Genomic DNA, 21801 nt, shown 5'->3' on the forward strand with positions numbered 1-21801 from the left:
GCCCACCACTGTCTCGTTGGGCACGAAACTCGACCCCTTTCTACCCTCAATCCCGCGACAGGCTATACAGTCTTCAACCCTTACGCCGAGCCCGCGCAGAGCATGTGCCAGACACCATGCCGTATCACTATGACGAACGGTGCCACCACGAGCCCTCGTTGTTTCTGGCACGGCGAATGCTGCCACCTCGTCCTGAAAACAATGTGCGGGGCGTTCAGCCACAACCAATGTCCGAACAGTGTCCCCTATCACCTGAGAAAAGAGCCCTTAGAAGGGGCAGAGGGCAGTAGTGAAGATGGCAGTGCTGACATCGAGCTCTCCGCCTTGTTGACTGTTGTTGATCTTGAGCTACCCCTTTTCCTCAATGAAGAGCTTTGGTTCGTAGCCCTTCGCTGGGATTTTCTTGCGGCCGGTACTGATCTACACAAATTGGGAAGAAGGCGAGCACAACATGCCGCCGCGTTGGAACGAACTAGGAAGGTTTCGTTGTCTTCGTCGCCGTCATCGTCCAAAGCTAACGCCAAAAACACGACGGTGACGACAAAGAACAAGTTGGCGATTGCATTGTAGTGGCAACCGGGTAGCTACGCGAAAAGATCACGAAGAAGACAACGATCATAAATACGCATAGAGAGAAGAAGGCGAAGAAGCGGTATGTCGAAACGGACCGCGAATATCACAAGGCGGAGTACTACCTCGCCCAGCTAGCTCAGGTCTGGGACCGTAACGCAGCCTTTGGTCTATGCCCGCCCCGGCCGGGACGATGGCCAGACCCGAAGTTGGCCTGGCCTGGCTATGCACGGGTCGACCCGGCATTCGGGGTTGGGTCGATTGGGTACGAGTGTGTGGCCCGGGGGGTAGACAGAGGTGCTGGCCCCCGCCACAGCAGCGTTTGTTTGCGACGCATCACTTTCCTCGTAGGGTAGAAGAACTCCCTATTGAGGATGTACAGCCCCCGGTCGGTCAGTCTTCCATATATCCCGATCCGCCTTCCCCCTCGAGCATCGTACTCGACTGGTGTGGCTCCTCATTGTTCTTGCTCGTCTTCGTCTTGCTCTTCCTATACCAATCCACCCCCTCCTACGGCATTCATCTCCATACCTCCTCCCGCCTTAGCTAATGCCTCTGACCCGGCAGTGTCGAGTCTTGCCGATGCGTCACTTAACCAGTCACATGCGGGAAAAGACGAGCGTATAACCCAATACATCCGGACAACCGATTCGCAACAGCGGCTCTTCGCGCGATACATGAGCAATAATTCTGTTGTTGACTACAACGAAAGGATCCCCGATGACTGCCGCATCCGGATACATGACGCTGTCATGCGCGACCGCCTAGCTGCGGCTCGTGACGAGGTGGCACTGAGCCCGGGGTCGTCGACAGCGGTGCTCTTGCCCCGACCGGGAGAGGGTGAGACACGGAGAATTAAGTTTAATAACCCATGATAGCGGAAGTGCAAAAGAAAAGGTAGATAGTATCATAACTTCAACGTAGAGATCATTGGCTAACTGGTCAGTCGTTGGAGCTATCGAAGAGTACAATATTTCACTAAGATCGCTTCTCGACAGAAGTCTTCTAGTCGGTATACGAACGTGTTCTGCCGTAAATTTTCGTAATAGTAAACTTCCAGGTCGTATCGCGCCCATATAATGGGGGAACCCTTTAAAGGGGTTCACCGGTTCTGCATTACGCACGTGGCCATCATCTTGTGTCATAGAGGGCGACCGCATAGGGAATTGGATCAACCAGAGTTTGGGTTTGAACCGTATGCTTGTCGTGCTATGTAATGGGCCTATTTTGCACTATAGAGTAGTATATTCATGCTTAATATCTTTGTTCTTACCTCTCGGTTCGATGTCTAGCTTTCAAGCTATGCTGAGTTTCTTGTAAAGTAAGTATATATTCTATAAGCCCAAGCACGAGCGTCCAAAACTGGCAAGTCAGTGTACTCGGGGAGGTTGCAATCGCTACAGTGGATAGCCATATAAATGGCATGAATAGGGGCTGTCACGGCAATTAGCAATAATATAATTCAATAGTAAGAGATTTAAGAACGGATCACTAATAAATAAGATAACGCTAAATCCCGCCGCTTCAGGTGATGTAGGAGTGTATGATGATTCAGTCTTAGTTACACTGGTCCTAGAGTTGTCTCACAAGGGTAATGTTCTACATCAAGAAAGACGATATAATGGTTCTCTGGAATATGAGGATGATCGAGAGATGACTAGCTCCAGCCCGAGCCTCGGTCTTATGATCCTAGCTAACAAAAACTAAAGACGGGCAAGCCTACAGGTGTGTGGACCAAAGCGCTCGGGTATACCACAACAACGCCAGTGTGCCTGGTTCTCTTTCCAAAGAAACAGACCTGCAGCTGGACACTATCCCTGGGGAATGGCTCTACAACTACTCCGCCAGGGTATCAATCGATGTATCCCTTTCAGACTATCTCACTGGCTACATTAGCCGCACAACCAACATATTTTCTATCGATGGGCCACCTCAGCTCCGTGTCGTTCACAATGATGGGAGTGCCGGTTTTGACAGTCTCGACCAGTCGTTTACCAATATAGCTGAGGACAGCACTCAACGAATCCACAAGCACTCGAACCCTGTTGTATTGCCCCTTGCATATGCATAACCGGCACCTGAAGTAGCGTGGGGGGAAAAGACGTGCGTCAGCAAGTGCTGAGGATGGCAACGACTCTTAATTCGATAGAAGATCGAAAGAGATGAAGCTAATCACCAAAACGACGAGGTCACGGTTGAAAATGTAGCTACACTGGCAAAGCAAGTTGTTCGCAGTTTGTTGATTACCAGGGGGCCCTTGACGTACTAAGTCGAGATTCACGTCTGTGGTGTTTGCCTTGGCGAGCGGGATCACGGGCAATTGTGGTACAGTTGAATGTCCTCGATCCAGCTGTCGGTGTCCCTTACGTATCTAGCGGTTGGGCAAACCACGCAAACATTGGATCCAATCTTTAGCAGATCTTGCCGTAGCCAGATTGTGCCGATGAAACATTCATACGCAGACTTACAAGCCGCGGCCTTGCGGGTTCTACCGGAGATCATCACCATTCGGCAGTCAGATCACTCGCGCATAGCCGAGACCAACGAGCCGGGCGCGGTGCTGGCGCTGCCCACAGCGTAAGTGATGGGAGCTCCGCACCCGTGCCTGGCATGCCCGACTGGCCCGACCTTCAAGGCGGTCCGACGCGGCACACTCGTTCGCCTGGGTCTGTCCGTGGAGGCAGCAGGCAGGTATTGCTGGGCGTGCGCATGCCCGCGTCAAAGAGCCTGGCGATTAACGGACTGTGGATCTTAGCGACGGGCGGATCAGAAACAAATGGCGCAGCGCTTGGGGCGGGCCATCGCTCTTTCTGCAACGGCCCAAGACGGCATGGCCGGTCCCATCGAAGCAATAGGCTCGGGTTTAGATCTACGAGCTAATCCGGAACAGAAGGGCATGGCAGATGGCACGGGGAGAAAAGGGCATAGAGCGGTGGGTTACGCCGAGATACGTCGAATTGGCAGAGCTTCTGGCCGGGCTGCCCTCGTCTTCTGAGGGTTAGCGTGGCTGGAGCTGAAGCTGAAGCTGAAGCTGGAGATGCGAAGACGGAAAGCGCAAGGTTGGGCAAGGTTGGCAGGCAACTGGCAAGTTTGTTTGGTGGCTAGGTGGTTGGTGTGCTGAGGCTTCGAGGTTCTCTTGTTCTTTCCCTCTTGCTGTTCTTGCTGTTCTTGCTGTTCTTGCTGTGGGGTCGTCCCGTCGTTGGCAGCAGGCAATCCGTGCACCGGTTCTTTCCCTCTTCCATTAGCTGTCAATCATCGCCTTCGGTCAGGCGACTGGGGCGCGCATCAACTCCAGCAATGCGATGGCTCCAGCAGGAATGGAGTCCGGTTTTCATGCTAATGCAGACATCATTGGGTCCCGCGTCCAAACATCAACACCAACAGCAGTCGTGTGGATTGGGCAGCAAAGAGGGCGGTTGGCAGCATGCAAATGGGTACGAGGGGGAGGGGACAGAAGAGAGCGAAGAGAAAGACGAACGAGACTTCTGCGAGACCTCTTGGTCGCTGACGTTTCAGTGGAGAGGGCGTCGGTCCAATAGATCGACCCAGTCTGCCATGGGCAGTGGTGTGTAGATGGGGATTCCAGGTGCGAAGATGGGCCGGACGCGCCGACGGCCACTTAGAACCCCGGCTTCGATCAACGACCACGGCCCAAATCTTCGATACCTCACCGCTTGACACGTTCCCAGCCCAGGCCCAAGCTTTGCCGCGAAAAGATACCTCATCTCCAGGGCGATGGAGTCTCTATGCCTGCGTTTTCTTTTTCTTTTACCAACCTGCGCTGGACGCTGGCGGTATCTTGTAAAAGTCTCCAGCCCGCCGTGAACTCGTTCAATCTCCTTCTCGAGGATTAGACGGGGAAGAATCGAAGGAAGAAAGCGAAAGCAGCCACTCCCCCGACTTACCGTCTCCATCGTGGTAGTTGAAGACTGAAGCAGCTCGGCGGTTTCCCCTCAGGATGTGGGCATGCGACAAATCCTTGCCCGTCATCCCCGCCCCAGATGTCGTGGGCTTGGGCGTACTGATCGCCTTCGTCGGCTCGAGCAGTCTGGCAGTCATAGGCTTGTTCATCCAGTACCTATTTTTCTACAGCCCTCACCATGAGGCCTTGGCCCGGCCCGCCGGCGTGCAACCATGGACGGCTGCCAGGCGACCCAATCCCATCGACGCCGTGTTCCTGTTGAGGTTCCGATACGTGCTTCGTCAGTTCGGCATCAAGTGCAATTGGATTGAGACCTCGCAGGAAGCAGGTGCTTTGCAAGCTGCTTTGGACCAGGTCAGTGCTGAACTGCACCGTTTTGTTACGGAAAACTAACCGTTGCTGCAGTGCATATTGACCATGGCCGATGTGCAACTGGGAATGGGCCTCGCCATGCTCATCTACGGTTTCGTATCGTTATCTGCCGGGCTGTCTGCATACTCCTGGTGGAACATTGTCGGACTGGTTTGGTTTTCGTTGATCACGAACCTTGTCGCTCACTCATACCTACGCACCTACTATATGGAGCGGCCCGGAAAGCGACGGTGGAGACTGTGTCTAGTCATTGCTTTGATGTTGGCTCTCATAGTCTCCATGGTTCCGACTGCGCGGATGAGGACCGTCACCATGGCAGCTCCCGAGAACCAGTCACGTTTGCTCACCACGAGGGCGCTGTGCTATTTCCCCAGGATAGACGAAGGCCTTGACGTTGATCGAGGCGACCGCTCTTCAGCACTTGCCGGGGCGTACGTCCTCGCGCTGCTTTGCCTTGTCTCGATATCTGCTATTCTCCTGCGGCTCTACGAGAAGCCGGGCAGCACACTGTATAATTGGTGCCAGCAATACCGGGGAGACATGCGGAAGCCTCTCAGTGGGCATTGGATCGAATGTGTGCGTTGTGAGCATCGCTACTTGCTCCTTGCGGTTCGCCCCTATCTGGCGTTCTGGCTCGTCCTGCGCCTGTACACGGACATGCTGAATTCGATCTTGACGGAGGTGAGCTTTGATAAACATATCTACTGTCTTCGTTGGCAACCTACTAACGCACCGCAGCTACTATGCAGCGGGGCTCTTCTTGCTTGGGTGGTACTCCGATACTTTTCGATACGCGCTATTGACACCTCGATCGGCATGGAGTGGTCATTAACTCAGTTCATTGCGCTTATCTTTTTGCTGCATCCTTAAAAGGAATTGCGGATTATCTCTTCGCGCGCAAACCGACTGTTCCTTCAATTGCTGGGCCCAAGCTGCCAAAACCTACCCGTCCTAGCCGCCCCAAGCTCTCCGTGTTTAACTGGATACGTTCCACCAAGAAAGCCCAGGGTCCAGAACAGGACGATGACGAGGACAGCAACGAAACGCAGCCAATGATCACGCCGGCTACCCGCTTCGTGGAGGATCCGATGGCAGGTTCGTAAACTTCCCCAGTCACGTCGTTGGGTTATGAGCTAACAGAAGCTGAAGCTGAAGCGGAGCGTGTCATCGAACCGATAGCATCGGAATTGGGCGATGTCGACAACGTGGAGCAAGCCGAAGGGGCGGACCTAAGTGCCTACAGAGAAATCTTTGCGGGACTAGAAGGGCATATCTACTTCGGCACACCCTGGTTTCCGGTAGCGCTACCGACACTAGCATTTGCCACAGTCCTATATATTGCCCTCCTTTTCGCTTTGCCTCTTGTCAACGCCATGTTGCCCACAGAGATCGTGCGGCTGACAGGTATATGGTATCTCATCTACCACCCCGCACTGATTCTCATCTTCTTCTTGGCCTGCATGGCGGTGGAGGAACGGACTCGGTCGAGCGAAAAGGCCCAAGCGACCTATCGAATCCTTGCGGCTGTAACGATGTTCTTATCGGCTGTAGCGGTCATCGACACTATATTTGGGCTGGGCGGAATCCCCATGTCTTACATTGCAATGGGTTCGCTTGGGCTCGCAGGGCTGATTTATGTGCTTTATGGGTGTGTGACGGGACCTGGTCGTCTAGCGAAGGGCAAGGACCGCAGCTACATGGCTGATGGAGATGTGGAAGATCAGAGTGCACCCCTGCTCGGACCCAGGCCGACGCCCAATCTTCTGATCCGCTCTTTTCCAGTCCGCAAACCAGTTCGCTACCACGGCCCGGCAAAACGAGCACGAGGTGGCAGCAAGTCAGTCGGCGGCGGCAGCAGCAGCAGGAATTACGGCACGATTGCATGAGAGAACGACCACAGCGACGATCTATGAAAAATGAATGACGGGTGTTTGGGCTTTGCGATTTTGGAATGACTTTCTTCTGTGGTATAACGAACGACCGGGACGACGAACGAACTTGAAAAATGAGAATTGGGTTGCAGAAAGAAGCCAGAAAAAGGGAAAACAAAGCAGACAAGAAGACTTGACGGCGCATTGCATATAGATTGGATACCCAACACGAAGACGGGCGATGAAATTATTATGAGATTACTCCACAATGTCTCGGTCCTCACAGCCGGGACACTTTGAGCTCTGAGACACCCGAGTTATCTGGGGCTTTCAACTGGCTCGCAGTGTCTCTGGCGTCTTTTTCCTTTTCGCCCATCTCAATATCATATCCTTGGTTCGGGTGTGTCTCCGGCGACAGTGACGATATAGATGCCAACGGAAAAGCGCCGGAAAAGAACCCCCTGCCGCCATAAGCATAACCATGTGGATTATTGACCCCAGGCTGCCAAGACACTCCACACCCCCGCCGCTTCAGGGTCCACGGGGCCCGACGGGGGCCGGTCAAGGAGGAGCCCTCGTTGATATAAGCAGACGGCAATCTAGATTGCGGCGAGACACGACAAAAGGATATGGTAGGTTTCCAAACCCCCTGTGCTCGTCTCCAGCTCTCCAGATAACCCTTCCTTCCACTTCTGACTCTCCTTTTTTGCGAATCGGGTTGAATATATTGATTGGTTGTTTCTTCTTTCTGCCAGACGTTGAAGCAAAACATAGAAGATCTGCGGTTGAACAACAAACCGCTCTCTCTCTCTCCCTCTTTCCCAACACCGGCGGCGACGACGACGACAACAACACCAACCATGCCGTGTTTCGGCCGCCGCAAGAGCGACGGGAAGCCTGCCAGACCCGAGGTTCTGCGGCCTCTAGGCGCACTGTAAGCTCGTTCCCTGTGCTATCATATCTTAACGCATCTGCCATCTCGCCTTATCACCATCCCGCTTACAGAACATAATGATCTGCGAATAATGAAGAGTTACTGACAATGACCGCTTACTTTTCGTTCCAAAAGGGAGAAGTTTGAGTGTGCGATGCATTCGCTGAACGTGTACTATGGTTGTGCGTTGACCTGCAGATACGCCATCCCCGCGGCCCTTAGGGGTGCGCAGGCCGAGGAGGCCCTAAAGGCGTACTTCGAGCGCGCCGTCGCACTCGCCGTGCTCGACCATCCGCTGCTGCAGGCCGGCCTCGTTGGCGAGAGCACCAAGGACCCCGTCTGGGTACGCCTGGAGCGCCTCGACTTGCGCCACCACATCCAGTGGCAGACCATTTCTTGTAACAGCGACAAGTCGTTGAGTAACAGTGGCAGGATGATGAACGCCGTGCTGGAAGATACCATCAAGGCGCAACACGACACGCCCTACCCAGACCTCGAGACGCGGCCCGGCTGGAAGATGGTGGTGCTGTGCGCCCCAGACCTGAACTACGTCGAGGCCTTTTTCGGCATTAACCACGCCAACGCCGACGGCGAGAGCGCCAAGATGTTCCAGCAGACGTTATTAGAGAAGCTCAACCTTACGTCCACCTCTTCGCTGTCGGCACCGGATGACGCACTGAGCGGCCTGCAGCTTGAAGGCCACGTGCTGACTCTGCCGCCTATGCCCCAGTCTGCCTTCACGCCCGCGCACGAGACCCTCGTTGGCCTCTCCGTCTCGCCAGTCTGGGCCGTCTCCGTCGTGCTCAATCAGATACTTCCTTCTTGGCTGCGGTCTCACCCGCTGCGAAACCTGGAATGGGCGCCTCAACGGGCCGTCCCTGTGCGCACTGCGCTTCGGCTCATCGAGATAGACGCTGAGGCCCTGCGGCGCGTGTTGGACGCCTGTCGACGGCACGACACCACGCTCACGGGCGTAGTCCAGGCCATGGTGGTTACCTCGCTCGCTATGCGGACGCGGACGCACACGACAACAACAAGGCCAGGTGCGCTACCAAGTAAGAAAACATTGCCCACGTCGCCGAGCCCAATCGTATTAGGGACCCCCGTATCGATGCACCGCTACATCCGTCCCAACGCCGCCGCCGCCGCCCAGAATCCGGAGCGAATCATGGTCAACTCGGTGACGTACTGTTTCCACCACTACTATGGCCGCCGCCTGGCTTCTCTGTACGACCTCGCGGGCAACGTGGCGCAAGACAACGACGAGGCCAACCATGAGCGAGGCTGTCTTGCGGATAACGCCGAGATCAACGCGCGACGGCTTGAAGCCGCCCTCTGGGAGCAGGCGGCACGGGTGCGACGGCAACTCACGGAGAAGCTGAGCAAGGGGACCCACAACGACCTGACGGGTCTTCTCAAGTTCGTCCCCGATTTCCGCGGGCGCATGGCGGAGGAGATGGCGGTGGCGGATCGACCGAGAGACGTGACGGTGGAGGTTAGCAATTTAGGTGTTATGAACGGCGAGGTGATATCCAGACCAAAGTTGCCGCTGCAGGCGGAGGTTGATGGTAGCAGCGTTGCGTCTCTTGCTGCTGAAAAGGAAGGAGTGGAGGACTTTGGTGATGTTGCCGCCGCTACTTCCCGAGGGGATCATGATGATCAGGACCAGAAATGGATAATAGAACGCGCCATGTTCACGCAGAGCGGGATCCCGCACGGCGTGGCGCTGCTGGTCAACGCTATCGCGGTCAAGGGGAAGCGGCTCACTGTCTCCGTCAACTGGCAAAGCGGGCTGATCGACGAAGAGGTGGCGGCAGGACTGGCGAGGGACTTGGAGGTGTGGCTGGGCAGTCTGGGAAGAGGAGATCACATATCTTTCTCTAATAGGGCCAAGTCTGGCTAGCGGTCGTGCGTTCTGATGGAGCACATATGTGTAACGAAGCGAGTGTGGCGTGGCGTTTCGCGGGCTTTCAAAGGGGCTATGGCGTTCTTTTACGATGTAAGATATTCTTTTTTATTACGACCTACAGGCGCTGGGTTTATATCTACCTATCAATGGGACACAGTAGAGTTCGCCTCTGAAAGCTAGGATTGTCTTCCCAGTATTCAGTAAAAGGTTGTTGAACAGGTAGTTTGTTGTCCACGTTATACTAAAGCCAAGATCCGGCCGAGCGACACCCTGGAGTTGCGTCCACTCTCCAGGCACCTCAATATAGCAAAGCCTTGAGACCCGTCTGTCATGGTTAGGAGAGGTGTTGCTGTTGTTGTTGATTGGTCTAAACATGCGTGCTTCGTATAAGTTGGTGGAGCCTGCCAGCTTTGGCGGTCTTCTGCGCGGCCATGCTTCCGGTGATTGGTTTCTGGCTTCTTGGCAATGGCTGTGCAGAATATATGCCGTGAATCGTGCAAGTCAATGATGCGTACATTGAGAGATGTTGACGGTGTCGTGAGGTTTGTCTTGGTAAACCCCCTGGGAGATGGGAAGCCGGCCTCTGCATTTGTGTTTGGTATAAAAGGGGGACAGTTTCGTCGGTGTCAACGGGATTAGAAGCATCGCATCAGCATCTTTTACACGTACACACACATCGCTTCCTCCCGAGTAGCCCCTAATCTACCTTGATAGTCGCGACTGGACTGTCGACTCTTCATCATGCGCTCATCAATTTGGACTTGCATGTTGATGGCGGGCTCCTGCCTGGCCCAAGGCGACCTGGCTGCACTTCTAGCAACCCAGCCCGACCTCAGCACACTTCTCGAGCTGGTCCGCCTCGTCGACGGCCTGGCAGAGAAGCTTGGCTCGGCTTCCAATATCACCATCGTAGCACCTACAAACCAGGCCTTTGCCGAGGTGCCACGGGATACCCCTGAGGGCCAGGCCATTGAGCTCCGCAACGACACCATCGCCATCGGTGCCCTCCTGGCGAACCACGTCTTCCGGGGTGCGTACCCGGCTTCGGCCGTCACCAACGTCCCCACGTTTGCGCAGACCTTGCTCGACGATTCGTACGTCACAGCGGTGCAGCCCTTCTCCAACTTCACCGGCGGTGCCTACAACGGGCTCGTGAGAAACGGCCAGGACGTGTGCGTCCTGTCTGGGGAGCAGACCGTCTCTACCGTCACCCAAGCCGACATCAAGCTGGGCGACGGCATCACGATCCACAAGATCGACACGGCCCTTTCCTTTGGCGCGCCGCTTGAGCTTTTCCTGTTCCGCGCGGGCTACCTCGCCATGAGCGGCGCCCTTGACGCGGCCAAGCTCGGCTTCAGCTTCGGGCTGACCGGAGCCGACGTCCAGAGCCTCAACATCTCCGACTTTACCATCCTCGTGCCCAGGGACGACGCCTTCAAGTCCATTGGCTCCGTCGTGGCGTCGGCCGACACGAAGACACTCCAGGAGGTCCTGCGCTACCACATCATCCCCAACAACGTCATATTCTCTCCGTCTCTGAGCAACGTGACGGTCAAATCGCTCCAAGGTACCGACTTGACCTTCACCGTCTTGCCCGACGGCTCTGCCTGGGTGAACAACGCAAAGATCACATTTCCCAACAACATCTTATACAACGGCATCGCACATGTGATTGACAGGTTAGTCGAGAGGCCGAGTCTATGAAATTTACAATGCATTCTGTACTAACCAAAAACCTTTCTCAGTGTGCTGAGCCCTCTAGAGGGTGGCTTTGACCGTGCCTCGTTGACGCCATCCAAGTCCGCCTCCGAGCGGCTCGCCTTTGACGGTGCCTCTCCGGTCTCGAAACTCCCGTTCTCCAGCGTCTCTTTCGGCGGGGATCTCATGAGCTACACGACGACGCCGGTGTTGCTGCAGACTATGGCCGCTGTCGCCACCACCCCTACCGCCGCGGCCAACGCCACGGCATCTCGTACTCCCCTCCCAATCCCGACAGCCGGGGCTGACATCGGTGGACTGGTCCCCGCGCCTTGACCGCCATTTCTGTCGCGGCTGGAATTGCTGCTTTTCTCGTCTAGTCTGAAAGAAAGGGGTTATAGGCTGCATGTCTATAATAGCAGAGGAGTGGCATTTTGCAAGAAAGCTGGTTGTAGAGTTTCCAAAGCTGACAGAACGTTATAGCCAGTTCAACTTCCTCGGATAGTATTTAATATAAATGACTTATTGCCGCTACGACTCAGCCTCTAGGAGGGCGGTGTATAATTCCATTTCTAATTTATACATATACCTACTTACGTACTATTGGTAGATGCCTACCTATTTACTCTTTATGGTAGAACCAGGTCCCCGATGGAGAATCGATAGCTTTCTCGACCTCATCGGTTGCCGAAATCCAGTCGGCATCGGTTACTATTGAAGGTACGGAAGTCCCTTTGTGAAACTGCTTTTTCTTCTTCATCTCCTTACCTTCAGCCAGACTACAGGAGCCCGTGGGGCCTCGGTTTTCCTCTAAATTACGCATCGCGTCTAGGTGCTGACGGCCTTCTTTCTCTGCGCCCGCTGTTGTGGAGGAACTTTTCTCCTCGGCTTGTGAACGGGCCTTAGCGGGACTCTGACAACCTTCCATGGCTTCTAGGTTCAGTTTCGGGCTCTAGGGAAGGTGAGAAAAAGAAAGGTATTTCTGTGAGTGAGATCTGTTTGATGTCACGAGTGCCTAGCTGGACTTGGCGCAGCGGGTCATCTCTTTATAAAGTAGTAGTCTTCGTGTAAACAATGTGCAAGAAAGACTACCATTTGAGGTGTTTTGTGTAAGTCGACTTGAACATGGACATACAAAGGCTCATTGTGTTATTCTAAAAGACAAAATGCGTTTGTTTTGACATCTATAGTAAGTTGCCAACATGAGTTGGGCTAGACTAATCGAGACGTGTGAGCGAGCACTATTATAGGTTTTATCTTGTTATACAAAGGATAATTGCCTGTTATTGTTTTAAGACAGGACATTACTGGCGTATGTCGTTACTCTGCGGCTGAGATTACTACACAAACTAGCTTGAGAGAGAAAATATGAAGTCGCCTACTCATGGGGAGTGGAGATCATTGAATGTATAGTAAAAGAATCGGGCCAACCAGTAACGCCAAGAGTCAAGCTGCTCCTATCATGTCGCAATCCAGCCTAGCGTTCGGATTCCGGCCGTGAAGAATAATAAAGGTCATCGCCCCGGCTCCCCGTGCTGGCTATAATAAGCGCCGTGACCAGGCTGGTAACGACCCGGGTCTCGGATTCCGTGTGGCCAAGTGCTGGTAGTCGAAGCAATGAGCCATTCGGTAACGGGTTCGACAGTTGGGGCAGAGTGGATGAAACAAGACACCTATAAGTACGGGGCCCTTCTACTCGCTCTTACAATTATTATGGTAGGGCCCAAGGGCGTTGACATCAAAGAGGATGAACAGACCGGAAGACGTTGGAAGGAACTGTGGGCGCAACCGGGCGGGGTGGCTACAGCTAGGCCGGGCGCTCGTCGTGGTCGTCGACCATTCACTCCATATACCTTTATAGTCCCTTGAGAACAGGATATGCGAGAGGCAGGAAATACGGCCTCCAGTCTCCTTATGACATCTAGCTGCTGCTCAGTTTGATTGAGGGGTGAGATCAGACTCAGATCATACCACTGCCCATCCAAGATCAGTGATGGAGAACCTACGGCAACCCATCGGCCTCGAGGACATGATGCAATCTGAGTGGGGGGGGGGCGAACTCAACCATATGTATCACTCTGTATCGTCCGACATTCAATAGCGGCTTGTCTGAGACCGGGCCTTACTGGGCGTTCACTACCATCGCTACTGCTGTACTACCGCTCCGACGTGTGTGTGCCAGTAGGCGCGCAGCAAGTCGAAAGCTGAAAATGAAACCCCTGCTAGCTCTCAGCCCAGATCGGGACCGAGCCCTTGGCGCAACTGATAGGCCGGACTTGTTTGTAGAGCGAACATTGCATGCCCAAGAATCAATTAGTTGAATTGTAGCCCATGGTGCATGGCGTTTCTAAATGAGGGGGCTGGCGGCATCGGAAGTTAGCCGTGGGTGCGACGGATTATCACGTCAGCATCTGCAGTCCGTTGCTTTTCAACGCACGTTAAAGGTTCCCGTATCAGCAACTCGACGATCTAGATTCATGCGAACCAAAGCCAATCTGCCAATGTCCCCTGGCCGAGAGACGGGGAAGGCAGGGAAGGGGCCCCATCGCCCCGTCCTAGAGATTGAGGGACAAGGATGTATGTGTATGCATGATTATTCATACATACATGCGTGCCTAGATAGACAAGGGAGTGGCGTCGGCATCGCTGCAGCCTCGCTGCGTCGCTGGGGCTTGCTACGATAAGTCTGGAAGTTGTTTGAGACCCGACGAAGCACTGGCGCAAATGCAGCGGGCTATTCCGCCAGCTGAGCCGCATACATAGCCTGAGCTTCGACAGCGGAGCACGTGATCCTCGCCCCGAGAAAAGACGGCCAGACCCGACAGGCTTGACATGTCGTTATTATTAGGAACACCACTCAGCACTCCGCAAAATGCCCAGTGCTTTGAGTTGCTGCTATTAGGTAACAGAATGCTTCCCCGTATTTGAAAAGACTAACGGGTCGCCCGCCAAGACTGGGGGGAGCTGGCACCTGCTCAATCGTCGCTGATCCCCCGACCACGTCCAGTTCCCATCCATCTCCTCTTGGCTTCAAAACGGCTTCTGTCTCTATTCGCGTCTTTTCTTCTGCTTGCTGCTTGCTGCTTTCTGCTTGCTGCTTTCACACCTCAGCCGCCAGGGAGGCCATCCATGCACCACTGCAGTTCGACACCACGTGGGTGCGACGTGCCGACGACACGCTGATACGATAGATACACGTAATTTGGCCGTGATAAGGGAGTCCTGCCGTGTACCCACCGCCAAGTTCCGCCAAGGGTGCTTCCCAGTGATAAGGAATTCGCCTTCCCCGGGTCCACTGTGGACGCGAGCCCAGGTACTGCCCAGATACTGCCCAGATACTACTACAATCCAGTACGTCGCGCCATTTGCCTCCTCCCATCGCCAGACCAGACCAGACCCGAGCAGTCTGATCTGACCCAACCTGCCATGCCACCCCCTCCCCCAGCCTGAGCTGAGCTTGGGCAAGGCTGGGCATGCGTTCGGATTGGGCAGGCGCTGAAGGGTGTCTGTCTCTCAAGGGGGGCGGGTCGCTCGCCTGGAAGCGGAATGTCCTTATCGACCAAGCGCGACTAGGAGAACCTACTTCCATAGACGATCGAGACATCCGCGCAATCTCTCCTCGCACACGACGGCCCACAACCCAGTCCATACAAGGGTCACCTTCTGGGGGGTCCCGCAGTCGAGATAGACACCCGGGCTGAGCGGGGCATTGGCTTCAACGGGAAGGTGAGGGCAACAGGCTGGAATTGGATTCCCAGGCCGAGAAACGCCAATGTTCCAAGACATCAATACCTTGCTTCTCAGTGGCCCTTACCACTTGCATGGGGCCACGATAGCCCCTTGGCGCCTCTCTCAACGCTCCGCGAGCGATTCAGAACCCTGACCACCGACTTATCAGTTTCAATTGCCCCCCTAATCCAGTCCTAGCATCCCAAGACCTTCTAGAAAACTGGGCGTCCGTAAGCAGGGCCGACCGTATGCAATGGACGACTTACTACTCCTGCAGCCTGCGAGCGAGAAGCGGGCTCGGCCCAGCTCCCCAGCTCCCAAGCTCCCACGCTGCTCCCGCGTATATATAAAGAGCACTGTTCGTCTCGTTGTACGCGTCGTTTCCAGACTCTCGGGTTCATCATTCCGTTGTGCCAGACGTTAGGCCAAGAAAGACGATCAGTCTTTTCTTCTTTCCACCCACCCGTCCTCCCCTACCACCCTCTTTCTTTAACCTCTCACCGAGCCGCCAGTCTTTGCGACTGAGACTCCACGCTGCGGTGAAGATTCCATCATGGGTGCTCACGACGTGAAGAACGCCGGCGCCGCCGTCGGCGAGAAGACGGCCGACACCAACAGCGACTCCGCCCCCACCTACGAGCGCGGCGAGCACGTTGGCGTCGTCGACTTCGTCAACAACGAGGACTACTATGCCCTCAGCTTCTGGGGTCGCTTGGGTGTCACCCCTCCTCCTTCAAGAGGCGTGTCGACACCGACGCCAACCAGCACAACAAGCTCAACCAGACCATGAAGCCCCGCCACTTGCACATGATTGCCATTGGCGGTTCCATCGGCGCTGGTCTCTTCGTCGGTACCGGTGACGCGCTCGCCACCGGTGGCCCGGCCTCCTGGTCATTGACTACATGATTATCGGTGTCATGATGTTCAATGTTGTCTTTGCTCTCGGTGAAATGGCTCTCATGTACCCTGTCTCTGGTGGATTCTACATCTACGTCTCTCGCTTTGTCGATCCTTCATGGGGGTTTGCTGTAAGTATTACTCCTATCTTCTCCGCCTCCTAGCCCCGGGGGTCGTTCTTATGTGGAGTCGAGTCACTAATAGAAGCATCAATAGATGGGTTGGAACTATTGTCTACAATGGATAACTATTTTGCCATTCGAAGTTGTTGTTGCATCGTTTACGGTCGATTATTGGACGAATGGGTCTGTGAATCCTGCCGTCTTCATCACCGTATTCCTGGTCGCCCTCGTCATCATCAGCTGCTTTGGCGGTCTTGGTTACGCCGAAGAAGAGTTTTGGTCGAGTTTCCTGAAGCTTACGGCTATCATTACCTTCTTGATCATCGGCTTGGTCTGCGTTTTGGGCGGCGGCCCTGAGAGCGGCGACTTCAACACCTATCAGGGTGCTAAGCTCTGGTACGAACCTGGTGCATTCAACAACGGCTTCAAGGGATTCTGCTCCGTATTCGTCACTGCCGCTTTCGCCTTCTCGGGGACGGAGCTGGTTGGTTTAGCCGCAGCCGAGTCGGCCACCCCCTGCAGACCCTGCCGTCCGCGTGCAAGCAAGTCTTCTGGCGTGTCACTCTCTTCTACATCCTGTCGCTGTTCTTCGTTGGTCTCCTCGTCCGCTCCGACGACCCCAACCTCATCGGCAACAAGGTCTTCGCCAATTCGCAGGCCTCCCCCTTTGTGCTCGTCGGCAAGTACGCCAACATCGTCGGCTATGACCATTTCATCAACGCCGTCATCATGGTCTCGGTCATTTCCATCGGCCTTTCCGGTGTCTACGGCGGAAGCCGAACTCTGACCGCCCTGGCCGAGCAGAACTACGCCCCCAAGATCTTCGCCTACGTCGACCGCGCCGGCCGCCCCTTGTTCTCCACCATCCTCATCCTCGTCTTCGGCTGCCTCGCGTACGCCGGTGTCGACCAGAAGTCGGCCAAGGACCTCTTCGACTGGCTCCTGGCGCTTTCCGGGCCTCGCCGCCCTCTTCACCTGGGGTTCCATCTGTCTCGCCCACATCCGCTTCCGTGCCGCGTGGAAGCGCCAGGGCCACACACTCGACGAGATCCCCTTCCGCGCCGCCTTCGGCGTGGTGGGCTCCTACATCGGCCTGGGCATGGCCATCCTCGTCTTCATCGCGCAGACCTACGTCGCCATCTCGCCCGTCGGCGAGCGCCTCAACACGGCTGAGGGCTTCTTTCAGTCCATGTTGGCCCTATTCGTCGTGCTCTTCTCCTGGGCCGTCGGGTACATCTGGAAGCGCCCCAAGTTCCTGTCTCTCGACGACGTCGACCTCGACAGCGGTCGCCGCGAGATCGACTGGGAGATGCAGCGCGCTATCGATGACAAGAAGAAGAACGCGGGCGCCTTCATGCGGGTCATTTACTTCCTCTTCTAAAGTTTGCTAGCTTGGCTACGTGTTCCCGCACGCGTTTGTTCTCACAAGTGCGTTACAGGACATATACTGTGTAGTAGATCCTTGGAGCTATGTGTGGACCTTAAAGATGGCGATTATATATACCAATCATTTATCAAGTTAATACCCAAAACATTATTATGATGTAAGAAGTACCTCTTTCCTGACATGTGTGTCCCCCGTGTTTCTTTCGTGTACATGTTCTCTCCTACCCGGGACTACCCGGTCGTGTGTCTGCCCCCTTCCGCACTCGGTACGTGTCGCCAGTCCACTTGGGCTGCGCAAGTTCGTGGCCAAATTGCCAAGTGACTCTGAGCTTCAGGGCTCTCCTCCCACTGTAAGGTAACCCGGGATGCTAGCCAGCAGCGTTCATATCCAAACGTTTCCCGGCTTCTCGCCGTTCGTCTTGCCGCTGGTCACACATGCTACCTAAACCAAGCACAGTCAGCTGATGATCACGCCAACACAAACATATCCTCACCTTTCTTTCCTTCTCTTCTCCTCCCGTGTCTTCACGTGAGAGAAGTTCTGGAAAAGGAAGCCGAGACCCGCGGTCGTTTCCCCAAATACCAAGCCTCTACCCTCGCTTCTCGCCCACCCACCTTCCAATACTCTCTCGCTTCCCGTCGGTCTTGCCTTCCCTAAAAGAAGCAGTGGCGGCCTTGGCTGCTTGGCCCGATTGCCCCTTCGGATCCGGGGTTTGTCGTTGTCAGGCATGAGGTCTAGAACACTGAGCGTACATATATATCTTGCTACTGCTAGGTTGTTTGTTACCACCCCAGCGCCCACCCCTGGGACATGCATATCCCGTTTGGGCAAGTAGTTCATTCGAGTCCTGCATTGCAAACTCGTTACTAGCCGACAGAAACACCCACGCAGACAAGTATCGCAGCGGTTGTTCGGTACTTGGTAAATATAGACGCGGCCGCGATGAGCCACTGGCATGCGACTGATTGGGCTATTCGATCAAAGATGATCTCTGAGACTCAGTTGGGCAACATGCACGACAAATTCATGAACGTCCAGTGGGGAAATTGATTCTCTAATATTAACGGAAGACAAAAACACCCCGCCATTATACAGTTCCCTACAAGCAAGTGCGCTATCACGTAACCAATTTACGAAAACCGAAATACGAGAAAATGTACACCTCCCTCATGCTCCTTATTCTTTCTGACTTTTGGTGTACAGGTCCAAAAGCTTCCCAAGCTTCGTGAAAATGCAGAAGAGCAAACCCAACATGGCCCATTTCTAGAAGTCCATCCACAGGTAGCAGCCAATACCCGCCAACAACAGAAACAACGTCACGAAACCCGCACCGACCTTGTCGCCTTGGGTGATGTCGCGCAGCTCGGTCGGGTTACGATCCTTGGCACCCGCGTTGGGGTTGCCCTGAGAAGTACCACCGGTCGAGTTGGTGACCAGGGGAGGCGCGTCCTCCATGAGCAGGACCGAGAGGGCGCCCAGTACGTTCATCTGCTGACCGGCGCCGACTTCGCCGTCGAAGGCGCCCGTGGACCAGCGGAAGCCACACATTCGGCCGTTGGGCCCGCCCGTGCACGTCTTGACCGCGGCTTTGGCCGACGATGTAAGGATGGGGAACGCTGTGTCTTTGATAGAGGGGACCATCTGCACCGCGTAGCCGAGCCAGCGGTGCAGGTAGCCCTTGAAGGAGGTCGCGTCCATGGTGCAGAGGGCGTGCTCGCACGTCGGCTCGTAGGCAGTGCCGTTGGGGAAAAAGAACTCGAGGGTTCGCTTGGTGAGGTTCTCGACACGGGTTTTCCAAATGTCATCCTTGGTCTGTTTCGCGTGGGAGATCCGATCGTCAGTTTTTCTCCATTCCCATACTGCTATATCAATGGATAGAGGAATTGGTCACTTACGTATTTGTACATGACGGCAGCACCCTGAAGCACCACAGCAGCATTGTACGAGTACTGCAACGGGTTAATGTTGGTGCAGTTTCTTTCCTTTCCAGTCTGGGTGTCCGGTCCGGTATTGGCACCATCATATACGTTCCAGTCCTTGTCGACAAAGCCAACGCCCTGTAACCAATCCCATGATTGAGTGGCAATCTCGGCATATGTCTTGTTATCAGTGTACATGGCCAGGCGGGCTCCCATGTTGAAGAAGGCACCGTTGGAAATAGCTATTGTCGGAGAAGAATTACGGCGTCAGCAAACCAACAATCCATTATCGGGACAACCAGGAGGGGGGCCAGGCAATCGAGAGCGTTGTCGTCCTCTAGCCTGCATTCCAGGAGAGAAAGCTAAAACACTCACTGTTCTTGTAATCGTAACCCTGGTTTCCAGGGAAGACCTGCCAATGCAAGCCGCCATTGCAATCTTTTTCAAAGCCAGTGGTGAGACGCTTCTGTTGCTCGTTCCATACGGCCTGGGTGAGGGCGAGCCACTGGGGGTCCTTTGCCGGAGGATCCTTGAACTTGGTCTCGGCGGCGCCCAGAGAAGCCATGCCCCAAAAGGCCTGATCGTCGTTTCCCATCTGCAGCGACCAGTTGCCCGGATTGAAGTCGTGGTTTTCGCCCGATTGGCCCTGCAGACCGAAGATAACCTTGTCGTTGTACGTATCGTCGCCCGTGTAATGCCAGTAGTCAATCATGGTCCCCCACATGGCACCGGATTGCCACCTATTGCGCGCAAAACGTTAGAAAACCGGGCCTTCCACATGTTGTTGTTGTCGTCGTCGTTTTGCGGGAAAGAAATGGAGGGAAAAGCGAGCAGCCATACCAGAAGTAAAGGTCGCGTTGGCCAGTCGTGGATGCCGGTCCAGGCAGCATACCTGGAAGCATGCCTGGCTGGTCGCCCTTGTAGAAGGACATCAGATCGGCAGCCACCAACTTGGCGGCCTGCTTGATCGAGTCTGTCGCAGAAAACCCATTGTTAGAAACTGTCTGTATCGACTCGTCGCAGGCGGCTGGGAGTCGACGATCTGGAGAGGCTGCGTGTTGCTGGGACTGCCGTTCGGTTCTGCTTACCCTTGGAGCTGAAATCTACGTCGAGTGCGCCATTGGAACCACCGACCAACAGCGACAGACAAGCGAGTGTGGGTGCGACGAAATGCATGTTGAAGAATAGATGCTTTAGGGACGCGGCGGCATCGGAAACCCGCTATTCGGTATTCAAAGGAAAAAGGCGGCAGAACATCCAACGACACAAAATGCGAGCGATGCAAGGAATGGGTTACCGGTCGCTACAACGACATAGATAACACCAGTTAGTCAATCGAAAACTGGTGAGAATGGAAGAATGTTGGAAGAAGAAAAGACCGGAGTGGACGTCGTCATGCGCAAGCGTGCTTGCAGTGCTGACGGACTTGTTTGGCCCCTCCCAACCCTGGAACTAGACAGCCACGGATGAGCGATGCGAGTCTTGGCGTCGCGACCGCCGCCTGTTCACTTCTCGTGTTACCTATTTTTTGTCATGCGGATTATTTTGGTCAGATTCATTAGCGACCAATTAAGACCGGACAGGTTGAGGCTGAGCAGGGAGACTCCTAACCAACAGGACAACGGGAGGGGCCCCCGCTGCACCCCAGGTGCGCGAGGATCCAGCTGCCAGTCTTTGATACATACAACATACATACATACACACAGAAAGACGGCAAGGGTTTGATGCTAAGGTCATCGCATTCTCGGACGATCTTCATAAACAACAGGATAACCAAACCCCGAAACAAACGGAAATGGTCTTGGGTGCTGGGCTGGTCGATGCGTACAAGACAACTCTTCGTGTTCGTTGCGCAGCTGGTAATCTCCAAGACGGATTCCTTCGGGGCAGTGCTCGCCCCAAAAACGAGCTGCTAATATTTGATGTACTTTATTCCCTGAGCTCTCAGCTCGAGTGATGACAGCCAGTCTTACCGCAACCGTACGAGAGGATTGATTAGGCCCCCGCCAATCCGAATATGAATATGAAGCTGCATTGCCATCTTCGTATATGATGAACGGTGCAACGTAAAGAGGATACCTTAGCTCAGCAGTCAATTCAACTGATCGGGTCGTTGGCAGCGCGTCAAAGGGAAACTTTGCTGTATTTTTAGTTTGCAGGGCTGCTTGTCAGAACCGGCTGCATCCGTCACTCTCTGACCCCTGCACACCCTAGAAGCTAGAGTCGGCATTCTCGAAAGTTTCCACATCGCATAGCAAAAGCGGAAGTCGATGACAATCGCTCTCGCAGAGGGTCGGAGATTTCGGGAAGGTGATAATAACTCTTGGCGCTATTGAATCCGTGAAGCCGGTGCCGATTTCTGTATCCATAAATCCAGGGACTTGCTTATGTATGTATGTACAACTAGCGAAAACAGCGCTAAACGAAAGGGACTCTTCAACCGACCGGGACGAGCGAGCGGTTTGGGAGTT

General features: G+C 54.6%; 8 protein-coding genes across 8 annotated transcripts; 7 read left to right on the forward strand and 1 right to left on the reverse strand.

The window, feature by feature from the left end:
* Window positions 1-129: 129 nt before the first annotated feature.
* PG998_005431 (uncharacterized protein) lies at window positions 130-2641 on the forward strand (the record flags this gene model as incomplete). Its single annotated transcript, XM_066872249.1, has 4 exons — window positions 130-377; window positions 632-835; window positions 953-1410; window positions 2280-2641. Exons 3-4 carry the CDS (start codon window positions 1248-1250, stop codon window positions 2639-2641), a joined length of 525 nt encoding a protein of 174 aa, XP_066732346.1. The 5' UTR covers window positions 130-377; window positions 632-835; window positions 953-1247.
* Window positions 2642-3013: 372 nt separating this feature from the next.
* PG998_005432 (uncharacterized protein) lies at window positions 3014-3308 on the forward strand (the record flags this gene model as incomplete). The annotated part of the gene is made up of 2 exons (XM_066872250.1): window positions 3014-3147; window positions 3206-3308. The coding sequence occupies 2 exons, from the start codon at window positions 3014-3016 to the stop codon at window positions 3306-3308; spliced, it is 237 nt and encodes a 78-aa protein (XP_066732347.1).
* Window positions 3309-4528: 1220 nt separating this feature from the next.
* On the forward strand, window positions 4529-6750 carry PG998_005433 (uncharacterized protein; the record flags this gene model as incomplete). The annotated part of the gene is made up of 5 exons (XM_066872251.1): window positions 4529-4846; window positions 4898-5545; window positions 5603-5700; window positions 5820-5959; window positions 6014-6750. 5 exons carry the CDS (start codon window positions 4529-4531, stop codon window positions 6748-6750), a joined length of 1941 nt encoding a protein of 646 aa, XP_066732348.1.
* An 845-nt stretch (window positions 6751-7595) lies between these two features.
* On the forward strand, window positions 7596-9572 carry PG998_005434 (uncharacterized protein; the record flags this gene model as incomplete). The annotated part of the gene is made up of 2 exons (XM_066872252.1): window positions 7596-7669; window positions 7868-9572. The coding sequence occupies 2 exons, from the start codon at window positions 7596-7598 to the stop codon at window positions 9570-9572; spliced, it is 1779 nt and encodes a 592-aa protein (XP_066732349.1).
* Window positions 9573-10319: 747 nt separating this feature from the next.
* PG998_005435 (FAS1 domain-containing protein) lies at window positions 10320-11612 on the forward strand (the record flags this gene model as incomplete). Its single annotated transcript, XM_066872253.1, has 2 exons — window positions 10320-11257; window positions 11324-11612. The coding sequence occupies 2 exons, from the start codon at window positions 10320-10322 to the stop codon at window positions 11610-11612; spliced, it is 1227 nt and encodes a 408-aa protein (XP_066732350.1).
* Window positions 11613-15558: 3946 nt separating this feature from the next.
* Window positions 15559-15911, forward strand: PG998_005436 (AAT family amino acid transporter; the record flags this gene model as incomplete). The annotated part of the gene is made up of 2 exons (XM_066872254.1): window positions 15559-15666; window positions 15705-15911. 2 exons carry the CDS (start codon window positions 15559-15561, stop codon window positions 15909-15911), a joined length of 315 nt encoding a protein of 104 aa, XP_066732351.1.
* PG998_005437 (amino-acid permease inda1) lies at window positions 15908-17405 on the forward strand (the record flags this gene model as incomplete). The annotated part of the gene is given in 4 exon segments (XM_066872255.1): window positions 15908-16033; window positions 16119-16508; window positions 16547-16938; window positions 16949-17405. 4 exon segments carry the CDS (start codon window positions 15908-15910, stop codon window positions 17403-17405), a joined length of 1365 nt encoding a protein of 454 aa, XP_066732352.1.
* A 1269-nt stretch (window positions 17406-18674) lies between these two features.
* On the reverse strand, window positions 18675-20506 carry PG998_005438 (Mannan endo-1-6-alpha-mannosidase; the record flags this gene model as incomplete). Its single annotated transcript, XM_066872256.1, has 5 exons — window positions 18675-19223; window positions 19307-19572; window positions 19706-20070; window positions 20171-20303; window positions 20419-20506. The coding sequence occupies 5 exons, from the start codon at window positions 20504-20506 to the stop codon at window positions 18675-18677; spliced, it is 1401 nt and encodes a 466-aa protein (XP_066732353.1).
* Between the last annotated feature and the right edge of the window lie 1295 nt (window positions 20507-21801).

The sequence above is a fragment of the Apiospora kogelbergensis genome (assembly GCF_038363985.1).
Source record: "Apiospora kogelbergensis strain CBS 113332 chromosome Unknown utg000003l_segment0_segment0, whole genome shotgun sequence".
NCBI classification, from domain to species: domain Eukaryota; kingdom Fungi; phylum Ascomycota; class Sordariomycetes; order Amphisphaeriales; family Apiosporaceae; genus Apiospora; species Apiospora kogelbergensis.